Source organism: Salmo trutta, chromosome 38 (genome assembly GCF_901001165.1).
Source record: "Salmo trutta chromosome 38, fSalTru1.1, whole genome shotgun sequence".
Taxonomy (NCBI): domain Eukaryota; kingdom Metazoa; phylum Chordata; class Actinopteri; order Salmoniformes; family Salmonidae; genus Salmo; species Salmo trutta.
Genome location: NC_042994.1, coordinates 28,029,789 through 28,045,680, shown reverse-complemented (window position 1 = coordinate 28,045,680; position 15,892 = coordinate 28,029,789). Strand labels below are relative to the sequence as shown.

The 15,892-nt window shown below is 40.9% G+C and overlaps 1 protein-coding gene across 1 annotated transcript; it reads left to right on the top strand.

The window, feature by feature from the left end:
• The first annotated feature begins 2,891 nt into the window (after positions 1-2,891).
• On the top strand, positions 2,892-13,417 carry LOC115178206 (zinc finger protein 879). Its single transcript, XM_029739301.1, has 3 exons — positions 2,892-2,922; positions 3,044-3,221; positions 11,690-13,417. Exons 1-3 carry the CDS (start codon positions 2,920-2,922, stop codon positions 12,760-12,762), a joined length of 1,254 nt encoding a protein of 417 aa, XP_029595161.1. The 5' UTR covers positions 2,892-2,919; the 3' UTR covers positions 12,763-13,417.
• The last annotated feature ends 2,475 nt before the right edge of the window (positions 13,418-15,892 follow it).

Sequence of the window (15,892 nt, the reverse complement as noted above, 5' to 3'; positions counted from 1 at the left end):
AAGGAATATATCACATCAAATATAGGCTACTTAAAGTTCATGAGAGAACACAGATTCTGCTCGTACACTTGTCTCATATTTTTTTATAAAAATAGAATTGTGCTTTTGGTCATGCCACATTAAATCAAACTGTATAAAGCTGTATGTTTATTATTTCAACACTTGCTCCTAAGCTGTACCTCAGTACATTGACTCTGTACCGGTGCCTCCTGTATATAGCCTTGTTATTGTTATTATGTTACTTTTTTTTGTTATTTAGTAAATATTTTTTAACAAATTCTTCTCCACTGCATTGTTGGTTAAGGGCTTGTAAGTGAGCATTTCACGGTAAGATCTGCACCTGTTGTATTCGGTACATGTGCCAAATAACATTTGATTTGAACTGAATATGGAGTATATCATTTTCAATGTTACGCTCTTTGATTAAATTGTATTTTTCAAACTCAGGCTGTGTGTGTGTGTGTGTGTGTGTGTTTTAAAAAAAAAAATCTCCATCCTTCCTTGATCATTCCTTGTGGTCCTGTAGCTCAGTTGGTAGAGTATGGTGCTTGTTAAACCAGGGTAGTGGGTTTGATTCCTGGGACCACCCATATGTTAAGTGTTTGCACGCATGACTGCAAAACCCTTTGAATAAAAGTGTCTGCTAAACGGCAGCTATATCCACTGATTATACCAAATATTTGGAACAACTTCCTAATATGGAATTGGACCCTCCCCTTTTCTCTTCAGAACAGCCTCAATTCGTCGGGGCATGGACTCTACAAGGTGTCGAAAGCGTTCCACAGGGATGCTGGCCCATTGTCTTCAATGCTTCCCACAATTGTGTCAAGTTGGCTGGATGTCCTTCGGGTTCAGTGGAGGCTCCTCAGAGGAGGAAGGGGAGGACCATGCTCCTCAGTGATTTTCAGAAAAATACAAATTTTAAAACATTTAAAACGTTTATTCCTTTTTAGATAAATCTATACTAAATATAATCACGTCACCAAATAATAAGTACAATTTGAGAATCATGTAGTGGTCTAAACCTATCGCTGTTACATTGAACAGGGTGAATGTAATATGAATGACAGTCATCTAATATGGTGAGGTATAAATAAAGCCATGCTCATGAAAAACAAAATGGTCCTCCCTCATCTTAAACGGCACTGACCGCCACTGTTAGAGTGGTGGACCATTCTTGGTACACATGGGAAACGGTTGAGCTGAAAAACTGTAGCGTTGCAGTTCTTGACACAAACTGGTGCGCCTGGCAACTACTACCATACCCTGTTCAAAAACACTTACGTATTTTGTCTTCACCATCTGAATGGCACACATGCACAATCCATGTCTCACGGCTTAAAAATCCTTATTTAACCTGTCTCCCCCCTTCATCTACACTGATTGAAGTGGATTTAACTTGTGACATCAATTAGGGATCATAGCTTTAGCCTGGATTCACCTAGTCAGTCTATGTCATGGAAGTAGCAGGTGTTCTTAATGTTTTGTCTATTCAGTGCATACCACTACAGATAATCAAGTGCTATTTGCATGTGATGCATTTGCTCTATTGTTTACAGGATGATTTGTATCTTATCGAGCGTGGCTTTAAGGGAATTGTATGGTCACATCTAGATAAAAACGAATGTGAAAAATGAACAGAGCAAATGTGTATTAGCACATATTCATATTAAGCTTCTACGTCTGTGTACAGGAAAGTATTATTTGTAAGACGTAAGAGAAAATATATCAGCTTATTGTTAAATTATTATGACGTTCTTTCCAATACAAAAAGTGTAGTAACTATTGTTTCCAAACTGCGTTACCCACTCCAGTCATCAGATGACGATGTGCGTCTTTCATGTGATGCTTCTTGCGTGACGTATAATGAACTGGACGGGACGCTTCTTCAGGAACAACAAGGCGCGGCTACTCTTTCAACCACCTCGGTAGCTTGCTAGCCAACATAAAACTGAAAGATTGACGCTTTAGACCATGTTAATGTACATTAGTTAATCTCGGTGTTTTTAAACACATTTCTGCCTATTAACTGGTTTACTATAACCCAATTTTCTTGTTCAATTTGCAAACTTGTTAAAGATTGATACTGAGCCTAGCCGCTAATTTTAACGAACTAGCTAACATCCCTGACCATGAGTTCACAAAACTACTCATCCCCTGCTAAAGAAGAGGATGTCTGCTGGACGGAGAAAGAAGCTCTGGGACTGAACGTTGTCGTGGAAGAAGAGGAGGGGGGTGTTAAAGTAAAAGAAGAGAAAGAACCTTTCAGACTGAAAAAGGAGGGAGAGGAGGACGTTATAGTGAAAGAAGAGAAAGCATCGTCTTCCTCTCTGAACGGTTATTTCTCAATAAAGGTGAAGAAGGAAGACGTTTTGGGAGTGAAAGAGGAGACTGAATATCAGATTACCACCAGTGAGTACTGTCTTAAAAACAGGGACACAAACTATGTAGTTGTTGAACTAATGTGGGGTTTTTAAGGGGCATTCTACTGAAGTTCTACACTTGAATATGTTGTTTCAGATGTTTGGAAATTTGATTTATTGATTTCTCCATGTAGTCTATATTTAAAGTGCACTTCTAATATAACATGCTTTTAAAATGCAATAATGGTGAATAATTTTTACTTAAAATATCAAAGGGATGCAAAAGCACCCATTTCGTGGAAGGAACCTTTTTCATTTACGTCACAAACAATATTTTTGAAAGAATCATGAAAGTGGCCATTTTAGGCCCTTTTTAGACATATTCATGCCTCTTGTAAGACCCTATGATTGTAATAAAAGATCATAAGTTGACTGTCTGTCTGATGTTGTCATTCACACAGGAGAGAGACATGACTATCGTGGATCCTCTGGGGAGCCTCAACAACATCCTGATGCTGACGAGGCAGAGAAGAGTCTCTCCAGATCAGAACACCAGATGGTACAGCTTGGTCTAGTATACAGCTTGCTCTATCGGGGTTTGAGCTGGATTTCTGTAAAGCACTTTATGACATAAGCATCCATAATGATATGTGTCTGTGTCCCCTCTTTATGGTTACCAGGACAACGCTAGCCCTTCCGCACTCCTGGAGTCCCCGTGTCGTGCCTCTCCCAGTAGTACCTTACTGCTGGGTATGAAGAGGTTGTCTGTGCTGCTGGTGGACTGCAGGAAAACAACGGGGCTGAGTGGAACTGTGAGAGGAGGAGAAGAGAAGAATGGATCAGATTTGAGTCATCAAAGTACAGTTGAAGTCGGAAGTTTACATACACCTAATACATTTTAAACTCCGTTGTTTCACAATTCCTGACATTTAATCTTTGAAAAAATTTGTTGTCTTGGGTCAGTTAGGATCACCACTTTATTTTAATAATGTGAAATCTCAGAATAATAGTAGAGTGATTTATTTCAGCTTTTATTTCTTTCATCACATTCCCAGTGGGTCAGAAGTTTACATACACTCAATTCGTATTTGATAGCATTACCTTTAAATTGTTGAACTTGGGTCAAACGTTTTGGGTAGCCATCCACAAGCTTTCCACAATACGTTGGGTGAATTTTGGCCCATTCCTCCTGACAGAGCTGGTGTAACTGAGTTAGGTTTGTAGGCCTCCTTGCTCACACACTCTTTCAGTGCTGCCCACAAATTGTCTATAGGATTGAGGTTAGGGCTTTGTGATGGCCACTCCAGTACCTTGACTTTGTTGTCCTTAAGCTATTTTGCCACAACCTTGGAAGTATCCTTGGGGTCATCGTCAATTTGGAAGACCCATTTGCGACCAAGCTTTAATTTCCTGACTGATGTCTTGAGATGTTGCTTCAATATATCTACATAATTTTACTCCCTCATGATGCCATCTATTTTGTGAAGTGCACCAGTCCCTCCCGCAGCAAAGCACCCCCACAACATGATGCTGCCACCCCCGTGCTTCATGGTTGGGATGGTGTTCTTCGGCTTGCAAGCCTCCTTTTTTTCTCCAAACATAACGACAGTCATGGCCAAACAGTTATATTTTTGTTTCATCAGACCAGAGGACATTTCTCGAAAAAGTACGATCTTTGTCCCCATGTGCAGTTGCAAACCGTAGTCTGGCTTTTTTATGATGGTTTTGGAGCAGTGGCTTCTTCCTTGCTGATCGGCCTTTCAGGAAATGTCAATATAAAAATAAAAGAAAACACTAAATCAGATTTCACCTCTGAAGTGATCGAGGTACACCAAATATGCTCTACGCAGGACCAATAGTTTTTCAACGGTCACTGTCTGAGACTAATGTAAAGACTCTAAAAGCTGTTTTACTGAGGATATAGATACTTTTGTACCTTTTTCCTCCAGCATCTTCACAAGGTCCTTTGCTGTTGTTCTGGGATTGATTTAAACTTTTCGCACCAAAGTACGTTCATCTCTAGGAGACAGAATGCGTCTCCTTCCTGAGTGGTATGACGGCAGTGTGGTCCCATGGTGTTTGTACTTGCATACTATTGTTTGTACAGATAAACGTGGTACCTTCAGGCGTTTGGAAATTGCTCCCAAGGATGAACCAGACTTGTGCAGGTCTACAATTTTGGCTGATTTCTTTTGATTTTCCCATGATGTCAAGCAAAGAGGCACTGAGTTTGAAGGTAGCCATTGAAATACATCCACAGGGAGACCTCCAATCTTCTAAAGCCATGACATCATTTTCTGGAATTTTCCAAGCTGTTTTAAAGGCACAGTCAACTTAGTGTATGTAAACTTCTGACCAACTGGAATTGTGATACAGATAATTATAAGTGAAATAATCTGTCTGTAAATTGTTGGAAAAATGACTTGTCATGCACAAAGTAGATGTCCTAACCGACTTGACAAAACTATAGTTTGTGGAGTGGTTGAAAAACGAGTTTTAATGACTCCAACCTAAGTGTATGTAAACTTCCGACTTCTACTGTAAGTGCTGTAGTTTAGTTTGAACAAATAAAATAGATCTGCCCACTGGCATGAATGAAATCAAAATACAAATCAAATTTTTTGTCACATGCGTTAAATACAACAGTGAAATGCTTACTTAAAAGCCCCTTAAGGACCCCTTCAAGCTCCAATCCCTTTAGCGGGATCGATTTGACAACAACCAGTGAGTTAGCATGGCACGAAATTCAAAACACAATCTCATAATTAAAATTCCTCAAACATACAAGTATTATACGGCATTTTAAAGATAAGATTCTCGTTAATCCAACCACATTGTCCGATTTCAAAAAGGCTTTACAGCGAAAGCAAACCAAACTATTATGTTAGGACAGTACCTAAACAAGAAAAACGACACTGCCATTTTCCAGCCAAAGAGAGTCACAAAAAGCAGAAATGGAGATAAAATTAAGCACTAACCTTTGATGATCTTCATCAGATGACACTCATAGGACTTCATGTTACACAATACATGTATGTTTTGTTTGATGAAGTTCATATTTATATCCAAAAATCTCAGTTTACATTAGCGCGTTATGTTCAGTAATGTTTTGCCTCCAAAACCCCCGGTGACTTTGCAGAGAGCCACATCAATTTACAGAAATACTCATCATAAACGTTGACAAAATATACAACAGTTAATCAAAGAATTATAGATACACTTCTCCTTAATGCAACCGCTGTGTCAGATTTCAAAATAGCTTTACGGTGAAAGCACATTTTTCAATATTCTGAGTAAAGCGCTGCGTCATCAAAGCAAGCTATACAGTTACCCGCCAAGTCATGGCGTCAACAAAACTCAGAAATAACATTATAAACATTATAAATCTTAACTTACCTTTGCTGATCTTTGACGTAATGCACTCCCAGGACTCCCACTTCCACAGAAATGTTTGTTTTGTTCGATAAAGTCCATAATTTATGTCCAAATCCTTCCTTTAGTTCACACGTTGAGTCCACTTACTCCACATTCAGGAAGCGCGCAACAGAAAATTACGACAAAAAGTTATATTTACGTTCGTAGAAATATGTCAAACGATGTATAGCATCCATCTTTAGGATGTTTTTAACATAAATCTTCGATAATATTCCAACCGGACAATGGCGTATTCATTACAGAGGAAAAAGAAGGAATAGCGCGCCAGCATGAATGCGCAGTCAACAAGTAACTGGCCTCAGCTGGTACCCTAGTTTAGACAGCTCTTATTCTATCAATATCCAAAGTAGAGGCATGAAATAACGTTCTAAAGACTGTTGACATCTAGTGGAAGCCTTAGGAAGTGCAACATGACCCCGTTAACACTGTAGTTTGGATAGAAGACATGAAAACTACAACCCTCAAAATCTCCCTCTTCCTGGTTGGATTTTCCTCAGGTTTTTGCCTGCCATATGAGTTATGTTATACTCGCCGACATTATGTTAACAGTTTTGGAAACTTTAGAGTGTTTTCTATCCAAATCTACCAATTACATGCATATCTTAGTTTCTGGGGCTGAGTAGCAGGCTGTTAAGTTTGGACACGCTTTTCATCCGAATGTGAAAATAGGTCCCCCTGTCCCTAAGAGGTTTTAACCAACAATGCGGTTTCAAAAAAATTAAGTGATAAGTTAAAAAAAATTATATAATAATTAAAGAGCAGCAGTAAAATAACATTAGCGAGGCTGTATACAGGGAGGTACCAGTACAGAGTCAATGTGGAGGTTATATACAGGGGGTACCAGTACAGAGTCAATGTGGAGGCTATATACAGGGGGTACCGGTACAGAGTCAATGTGGAGGCTATATACAGGGGGTACTGGTACAGAGTCAACGTTTAAAAAAAAAAACAATTATTTCAGATTTATTTAACCAGGTAGGCCAGTTTACAACTGCGACCTGGCCAAGATAAAGCAAAGCAGTGCGACAAAAACAACAACCCAGAGTTACACATTGGATAAACAAACGTACAGTCAATAGAAAAATCTGTATACAGTGTGTGCAAATGAAGTAAGGAGGTAAGGCAATAAATAGGCCATAGTGGCAAAGTAATTACAATTTCGCAATTAACACTGGAGTGATAGATGTGCAGATGAGGATGTGCAAGTAGAAATACTGGTGTTTTTAAAGAGCAGAAAAACAAATATGGGGATGAGGTAGGTAGTTGGATCGGCTATTTACAGATGGGCTGTGTACAGCTGCAGCGATCAGTAAGCTGCTCAGACAGCTGGTGCTTAAAGTTAGTGAGGGAGATATGTCTCCAACTTAAGTGATTTTTGCAATTCATTCCAGTCATTAGCAGCAGAGAACTGGAAGGAAAGGCAGCCAAAGGAGGTGTTGGCTATGGGGATGACCAGTGAAATATACCTGCTGGAGCGTGTACTACGGGTGGGTGTTGCTATAGTGACCCCGTGAGCTTTACCTAGTAAATACTTATAGATGACCTGGAGCCTGTGGGTTTGGCTGCGAATATGTAGCGAGGACCAGCCAACGAGAGCATACAGGTCGCAGTGGTGGGTAGTATATGGGGCTTTGGCGACAAAACGGATGGCACTGTGATAGACTGCATCCAATTTGCTGAGTAGAGTGTTGAAGGCTATTTTGTAAATGACATCGCCAAAGTCAAGGATCCGTAGGATAGTCAGTTTTACGAGGGTAATGTGAGTCAAGGAAAAATACTACTCCTATTACGGAGCAAGTGGTAAAGATTCATATGATACCCATTGTTGGAGGACTGTAGCATCTAATGATGAAACATTATGGAGTCTTTAAGGAGGACTAGCATCTAATGATGAAACATTATGGAGTTGTGATAATGAAGTCTGAAAGGAGGACTGGGATGGAAGGAAAGGGGATGTCTAGTCAGTCACAACTGAATGCATTCACCCTAATGTGTCTTCCGCATTGAACCCAACCCAGAGAGGTACGGGGGCTGCCTTAATTGACGTGTTGTACCAACTGTCCACATACAAAGTGTGTCCCTTGCCGAGATGAGGAGCCAGCATGGTCATCACCGTGGACCCGCCCCTCAATGTTTGATGTCAGTGGTGGACGCTGTGTAAACTATAATGTCCTGGACAAATCCTGTCTTCATGACAAAGAACTTGACCCCAAACCTGTGCCTTTTGGAGGGAATATATTGACAGAACGCCAGTCTACCCTTCCATAACATCAGCGACTCATCAATGCATAGGTCCTTCTTTGGCACAAATTCTGGTCGGGTCTTTGTGTTGACGAAATGCAGGCATCGCAGCAGGACTAAGAAGCGTTCTTGGGGAAAAGAGGATAGCAAAGAAGGGAGTTACAGACATAGGATCTGTGCTCCAGCATTCTCTTAGGGAGTTCTTCTCTACTTTTCGCATGAGAAGGACTGTCACCAGGAAGGTAGACATTTCACTAGTTGTGGTTGTCACCCATTTAACAAGTTTCCATCTCACTCCTGGCTCTCTCTTCTCCTGTAGCTCCAAGGCATAGCGACTGGTCTCCTCTACCATGTCAGCCACCTGTTCCTCTGTCAGAAACAGCAGGGGAGGGGTGAAATGGCAAGAGTGTGCAAAGCTGTCAAGTAGAAAATAGTAAAAATAAAGAAAAACCCTTACATTTACATTTTAGTCATTTAGCAGACGCTCTTATCCAGAGCGACTTACAGTAGTGAATGCATACATTTCATTTTGTGCATTTTTTTTATTTGTACATTATTTTTGTACTGGCCCCCGTGGGAATCGAACCCACAACCCTGGCGTTGCACACACCATGCTCTACCAAATGAGCAACAGGGAATGAGTAGGTGTGTCCAAACTTTTGACTGGTACTATATATATATATATATTTATTTATTTTGGGTAAAGTAAAAAAAAAAGGTGAAATATTTTGGGGAGATGTCCTAAAACTGATAGTAACTATATATATATATATATATATATATATATATATATATATATATATATATACTGAACAGAAATATAAATGCAACAATTTCAATGATTTACAGTTCATATTAGGAAATCAGTCAATGTAAATAAATAAATAAATTAGGCCCTAATCTATGGACTTCACATGACTGGGCAGGGGCACAACCATTGGTGAGTTAGGCCCAGCCAATCAGAATGAGTTTTTCCCCACAAAAGGGCTTTATTATAGAGAAAAATACTCCTCAGTTTCGTCTTCTGTCCGTGTGGCTGGTCTCAGACAATGTGGGCGTCCTGGGCTGGTGTTGTTATACGTGGTCTGCGGTTGTGAGGCCGGTTGGATGTACTGCCAAATTCTCTAAAACGAAATTGGAGGCAGCTTATGGTAGAGAAATTAACATTCAATTCTCTTGTAACGGCTCCAGTGGATATTCCTGCAGTCAGCATGCCAATTGCATGCTCCCTCGAGTCGTCTGTGGCATGGTGTTGTGTGACAAAACTGCACATTTTGGAGTGGCCTTTTATTGTCCCCAGCACAAGGTGTAATGATCATGCTGTTTAATCAGCTTCTTGATAAGCCACACCTGTCAGGTGAATGGATTATCTTGGCAAAGGAGACATTTTAACTAACAGGGATGTACACATATTTGTACACCAAATTTGAGAGAAATAAGCTTTCGTGCATATGGAAGAATTCTGGGATCTTTTATTTCAGCTCATGAAACATGGGACCAAACCCATGTTTCACATGTTGCGTTTATATTTTTAGGAACATTATCCAAAATATTTCATTATTTTTTACTTTACCCAAAATATTGTGACATTAAGGATAAATAAATAAATACAAAATACTGTTGTGTCGACCCTTTCGACAATCTCTGATGTGCTTTATCTCCAATGAAAAAAAACAGTTTTGGTCTTCCACACAAAATTACTCCTTTACTTATTTTAGGATTAAGGAAGTGCGTAGATCACATTCTGTATCATACAGCTATGCAGGTTATATACACTGCTCAAAAAATAAAGGGAACACTAAAATAACACATCCAAGATCTGAATGAATGAAATAATCTTATTAAATACTTTTTTCTTTACATAGTTGAATGTGCTGACAACAAAATCACACAAAAATAATCAATGGAAATCCAATTTATCAACCCATGGAGGTCTGGATTTGGAGTCACACTCAAAATTAAAGTGGAAAACCACACTACAGGCTGATCCAACTTTGATGTAATGTCCTTAAAACAAGTCAAAATGAGGCTCAGTAGTGTGTGTGGCCTCCACGTGCCTGTATGACCTCCCTACAACGCCTGGGCATGCTCCTGATGAGGTGGCGGATGGTCTCCTGAGGGATCTCCTCACAGACCTGGACTAAAGCATCCGCCAACTCATGGACAGTCTGTGGTGCAACGTGGCGTTGGTGGATGGAGCGAGACATGATGTCCCAGATGTGCTCAATTGGATTCAGGTCTGGGGAACGGGCGGGCCAGTCCATAGCATCAATGCCTTCCTCTTGCAGGAACTGCTGACACACTCCAGCTACATGAGGTCCAGCATTGTCTTGCATTAGGAGGAACCCAGGGCCAACCGCACCAGCATATGGTCTCACAAGGGGTCTGAGGTACCTAATGGCAGTCAGGCTACCTCTGGCGAGCACATGGAGGGCTGTGCGGCCCCCCCAAAGAAATGCCACCCCACACCATGACTGACCCACCGCCAAACCGGTCATGCTGGAGGATGTTGCAGGCAGCAGAACGTTCTCCATGGCGTCTCCAGACTCTGTCACGTCTGTCACATGTGCTCAGTGTGAACCTGCTTTCATCTGTGAAGAGCACAGGGCGCCAGTGGCGAATGTCCAATCTTGGTGTTCTCTGGCAAATGCCAAACGTCCTGCACGGTATTGGGCTGTAAGCACAACCCCCACCTGTGGACGTCGGGCCCTCATACCACCCTCATGGAGTCTGTTTCTGACCGTTTGAGCAGACAAATGCACATTTGTGGCCTGCTGGAGGTCATTTTGCGGGGCTCTGGCAGTGCTCCTCCTGCTCCTCCTTGCACAAAGGCGGAGGTAGCGGTCCTGCTGCTGGGTTGTTGCCCTCCTATGGCCTCCTCCACGTCTCCTGATGTACTGGCTTGTCTCCTGATAGCGCCTCCATGCTCTGGACACTACGCTGACAGACACAGTAAACCTTCTTGCCACAGCTCGCATTGATGTGCCATCCTGGATTAGCTGCACTACCTGAGCCACTTGTGTGGGTTGTAGACTCCGTCTCATGCTACCACTAGAGTGAAAGCACCGCCAGCATTCAAAAGTGACCAAAACATCAGCCAGGAAGCATAGGAACTGAGAAGTGGTCTGTGGTCACCACCTGCAGAACCACTCCTTTATTGGGGGTGTCTTGCTAATTGCCTATAATTTCCACCTGTTGTCTATTCCATTTGCACAACAGCATGTGAAATTTATTGTCAATCAGTGTTGCTTCCTAAGTGGACAGTTTGATTTCACAGAAGTGTGATTGACTTGGAGTTACATTGTGTTGTTTAAGTGTTCCCTTTATTTTTTTGAGCAGTATATATAGAACCACCTGTTGATAGGAATCCAGCAACATCTGTGTCTTGAGTGTCATAGAACTGTCTAGTTCAGTAATAATAAACAGTAATAATAAGTAATAAGTAATGGAAACATATCAGTTACTACCAGAAAGCTCTACAACATCATTTGTTTTAAAATCACACAAAGATTGTTTTAAATTATTAAATGTTTGAAAAGTGGCCTCAGGTTATTGAGGGATCTGATTTGGATTACACCTCAAAGCAAGGCAGTTTTATTATGTAGAGGTTTCATTCTGGTCTGTCTTTAAATTAACACTGTCTTTGGCAGGAGAAAAACCAAACTCGGAGGAATCAGAGACGTCCAAACCAGCAAGACAACACCTCAGCTCCCAGATGGGAAGGAGTTTTACCAAGTTAGGAAGCCTGAAAAGACATGAGCGAATACACACAGGGGAGAAGCCTTTCCATTGCTCCCAGTGTGGAAAGAGTTTTAAGCGGTTAGATACCCTCAAAACTCATGAGCGAATACACACAGGGGAGAAGCCATACCATTGCGCCCAGTGTGGGAAAAGTTTTAATCGGTCAGGAAGTCTGAAAGAACACACGAGACTGCACACAGTTGAGAAGCCTTACCACTGCTCCCAGTGTGGAAAGAGTTTTAACCAGTCAGGAAGCCTGAAAGCCCACGAGCGAATACATGCAGGGGAGAAGCCTTACCGCTGCTCCCAGTGTGCAAAGTGTTTTACCCAATTAGGAAGCCTAAAAGAACACATGAGACTGCACACAGGGGAGAAGCCTTACTACAAATGCTTAGACTGTGGGAAGACATATTACTCATCCCAGTCACTTAAAAGTCATGTGAGAATCCATACAGGAGAGAAGCCTTTCCACTGCTCCCAATGTGGAAAGAGTTTTAGCCACTTAGGAAAGCTGAAAGCTCATGAGCGAATACACACACCGGAGAAGCCTTTCCATTGCTTCCAGTGTGGAAAGAGTTTCAAGCGGTTAGACACCCTCAAAGTTCATGAGCAAATACACACAGGGGAGAAGCCATACCATTGCGCCCGGTGTGGAAAGCGTTTTATTCAGTTAGGAAACCTGAAAGCTCATGAGCGAATGCACACAGGGGAGAAACTTTTCCATTGCTCCCAGTGTGGAAAGAGTTTTAAGCGGTTAGACACCCTCAAAGCTCATGAGCGAATGCACACAGGGGAGATGCCTTACCACTGCTCCCAGTGTGGAAAGCATTTTAACCAGTTAAGAAAGCTGAAAGAACACATGAGACTGCACACAGGGGAGAAACCTTACAATTGTTCAGACTGTGGGAAGACATATTACTCATCACAGTCATTTAAAAAACATGTGAGAATCCACACAGGAGAGAATAATTACTTCTCCTAGTGTGTGAACTTATTTCACATCACAGAGAACATACACGGTGCTCCTATTGACTTATATTTGTTGACTGAGAATGTGTTTACTGTTTATACCATATTGAATTGTACTAAGTATACTCAAACATATATTTGAATGTTTTTATTAGAAGACAGGAATTAAATATGGAGTATGTCCGTTTGAATATAGAGTAGATCAGATTCCATCTGTTTAAATTGTCCTTTTTTAAACTCTGACTATGTGTGTGTTTATCTGGGTGTGTCATTCCTCCAGTACTACAGATAATCAAGTGATATTTGGATGTGACGCATTTGTTCCATTGTTGACATTTCCATTAGTGGCCCACTGATGATTTAATGAAATTAAAATGTTTACAGACTCCGTAATGGAACATAATATTTGTATGAGTCCACATAACTGAGTATGTGACTAACCTTGTGAAACTGTCCTATTATAATCTCCTGTTCTTGGGAGTATTATCATGTGTTGCCAACCAGCTGCACCTGTGTCCTTGTATGAATAAAGTCCTGCCAGGTACAGGAATCTATAAAGATATGTGCTCATCACCCAATGCTTCAGGAATTCAGACTGTCTACACTGCGCTGTGTAACTCTGTTATTCTCCCTGAGCTCAGAAATAAAGAATCTTGGTTTGACTTACAGCAGATCCTTATTTTATAATATCCACCACAACTCTCCCACGGATTGCTGTTTCATCATTGTCTCAATGAAGAGGTCCACATCATTTCAACGAAACAAATCCATGTGATGATGATAGATCAATGTAGAAAACTGATTGGAATATGTGAAAAGCCATCAACATCAGGTATTTTTATTTATGGATCGATATCCACCTCAGTAGCTAAGGTTCCATGCAATTTGCGACAGATTTTCATGTGAACATTCTCAAATCGGCTTAAAACAATATACACATTTTCCCACCAGAAATGTTTCCATCAAACAGACTTATTGTGGATAAAAGGGTTTGCGTGATGACATAGTGCACAAAAAAATTACGTTTACTGTTAAATTCCCATGTACCGAATAAAAAATACATGGGTTTCCATCGCACTTTCAACTCTGATGGTTTTAAAAAACTGTTGCGTTATATAGCAAACATGCTCTTGGCATGTAGCCAGCAGCTCACAGATACAGTGCTGGTAGGCTACCTACATGATGAGATTACTATGGATAAGAGCGACATTATTTTATTTGTCAAATGGCAACCAAGCATCGATCATCATGTCACCAGAACAAGACCCTCAAAGTGTATTGGAAAGGAGCATCAATCTCATCACATGCACTTTCGCCACCCTGTGAAGTTCATAACTTATTTCATCTGTAGCCTAATAAACTGCACGGGTTCCCAAGTCGTACTGGGAGGACCAATCAACATATAATCGCGTGACTCCAAGTTAACTAAGATATGATCGTTATTAAATCAATATTTGCTCATAAAGGAGTTTCCACCGCCATTTCGCGCTCATACATTTTCACTGACACAAAAAGACCCCACCATGTAAAACACAGTAACAAATTGTTTGTTGGCATTTATAAAAGTGTTCAGGCATATCCTGTTTCCATCAGCCTGGTCATTACTTTTGAAATGGTTCGATCAATATCCACCTTCATTATATGGATGAAGCCTGATTTGGAATGTCTGAGTAGTTCTATATGATGTCATAATACACTCCTCTGATAATCAAGTGATATTTGGAATGTCTGAGTAGTTCTATATGATGTCATAATACACCCCTCTGATAGTGATACATTTGCTCCATTGTTTCCATTTCAGTTGGTTTCCCACTCTGATGATTTATATCTGACAGAGGGACTTTAAAGGAATAGTATGGTGACATCTTAGTGTTGCTTGAAATAAATAGGATTATTAATCATAAACTCCTATAGCAACAATACACTGCAGCTTTGACATCAAGAAGAGAATGGGCTGATGGATGGTGGTGCTACTCTATAGGTAAGGCTGTCCAATATGAATGTTCAATACACACAATAGGTTGATCGGTAGCCAGTTAGGTAGCTGCTACAGTCCAATATGAATGTTCAATACACACAATAGGTTGACTGGAGAGGTGATGTACCACAGTCAAAGTCCTGCAATAAGAGCTAAGATGCTAATATTTGTGTAAACTATATATATTTGTGTTCTATGTTTGTCCCTGAGTTGGCTGATATCCCTTTTCATGGGGTCACTCCATAGTTAAAGCTGAACAGTGACTATCGAACATCTACACCCCCTTTAACTTTTTTTCCACATTTTGCTGCCTTAAAATTAAAACTAAAAAGGGATTAAATTAGATTGTATAGAACATGTTCAACCATTTTTTTGGTTTTATATCATAATTGGATAAGTCCGTTCCCCATCCAAGTTAATACTTGGTGGAAGCCATTTCCGTTTCATTAAGATTCTACAAACTTTGTGCAAAATACATCCATATTTTTTGTCAAAACTGCTCATTGGTGGACAGCGATTTTTAAACCAGATGTTTTTTTTTCAGTACATTTAAGTCAGGACTGAGATGAGACCACTTAGGAACACTCAACAAGTCTTGGAAAGCCATTCTGGTGTGTCTTTTGCATCAAAAAATTGTGTGATTGCAGAAAAAACGAACCCTGTCCCAGCCCTCCAGGCCTGGTGGTGGCAGCAGTGCAATGGGTGCATGCTGGTGGCAGGGAAGTCAGGCGCAGGAGAACGAACTTGGTATAAACGGAGTCGTTTAATAAGTGCTCACAAAACTCCGAAAATCAAAATATACAAATTAATATAAGTGGGTACAAAACCCGTCGCGCACCAGAACATAACTTGCACATCACATACAAACAAACAATCACCGACAAGGACATGAGGGGAAACAGAGGGTTAAATACACAACATGTAATTGAGATTGGAACCAGGTGTGATGTAAGACAAAACAAAACCAATGGAAAATGAAAAATGGATCAGCGATGGCTAGAAGGTCGGTGACGTCGACCGCCGAACACCGCCCGAGCAAGGAGAGGGACTCCAGCTGCACATCGACCCGGATGGAGACGGTGGAACTCTCGCAGCATTGAAGGATCCAACACGTCCTCCACCGGAACCCAGCATCTCTCCTCCGGACCATACCCCTCCCAGTCCA

Excerpts from the sequence above, each read along its gene's own strand:
- LOC115178206 (XM_029739301.1), top strand. Across the intron at positions 3,222-11,689 it reads ATCAGATTTGAGTCATCAAA|GAGAAAAACCAAACTCGGAG; the intron begins GTACAGTTGAAG and ends TGTCTTTGGCAG.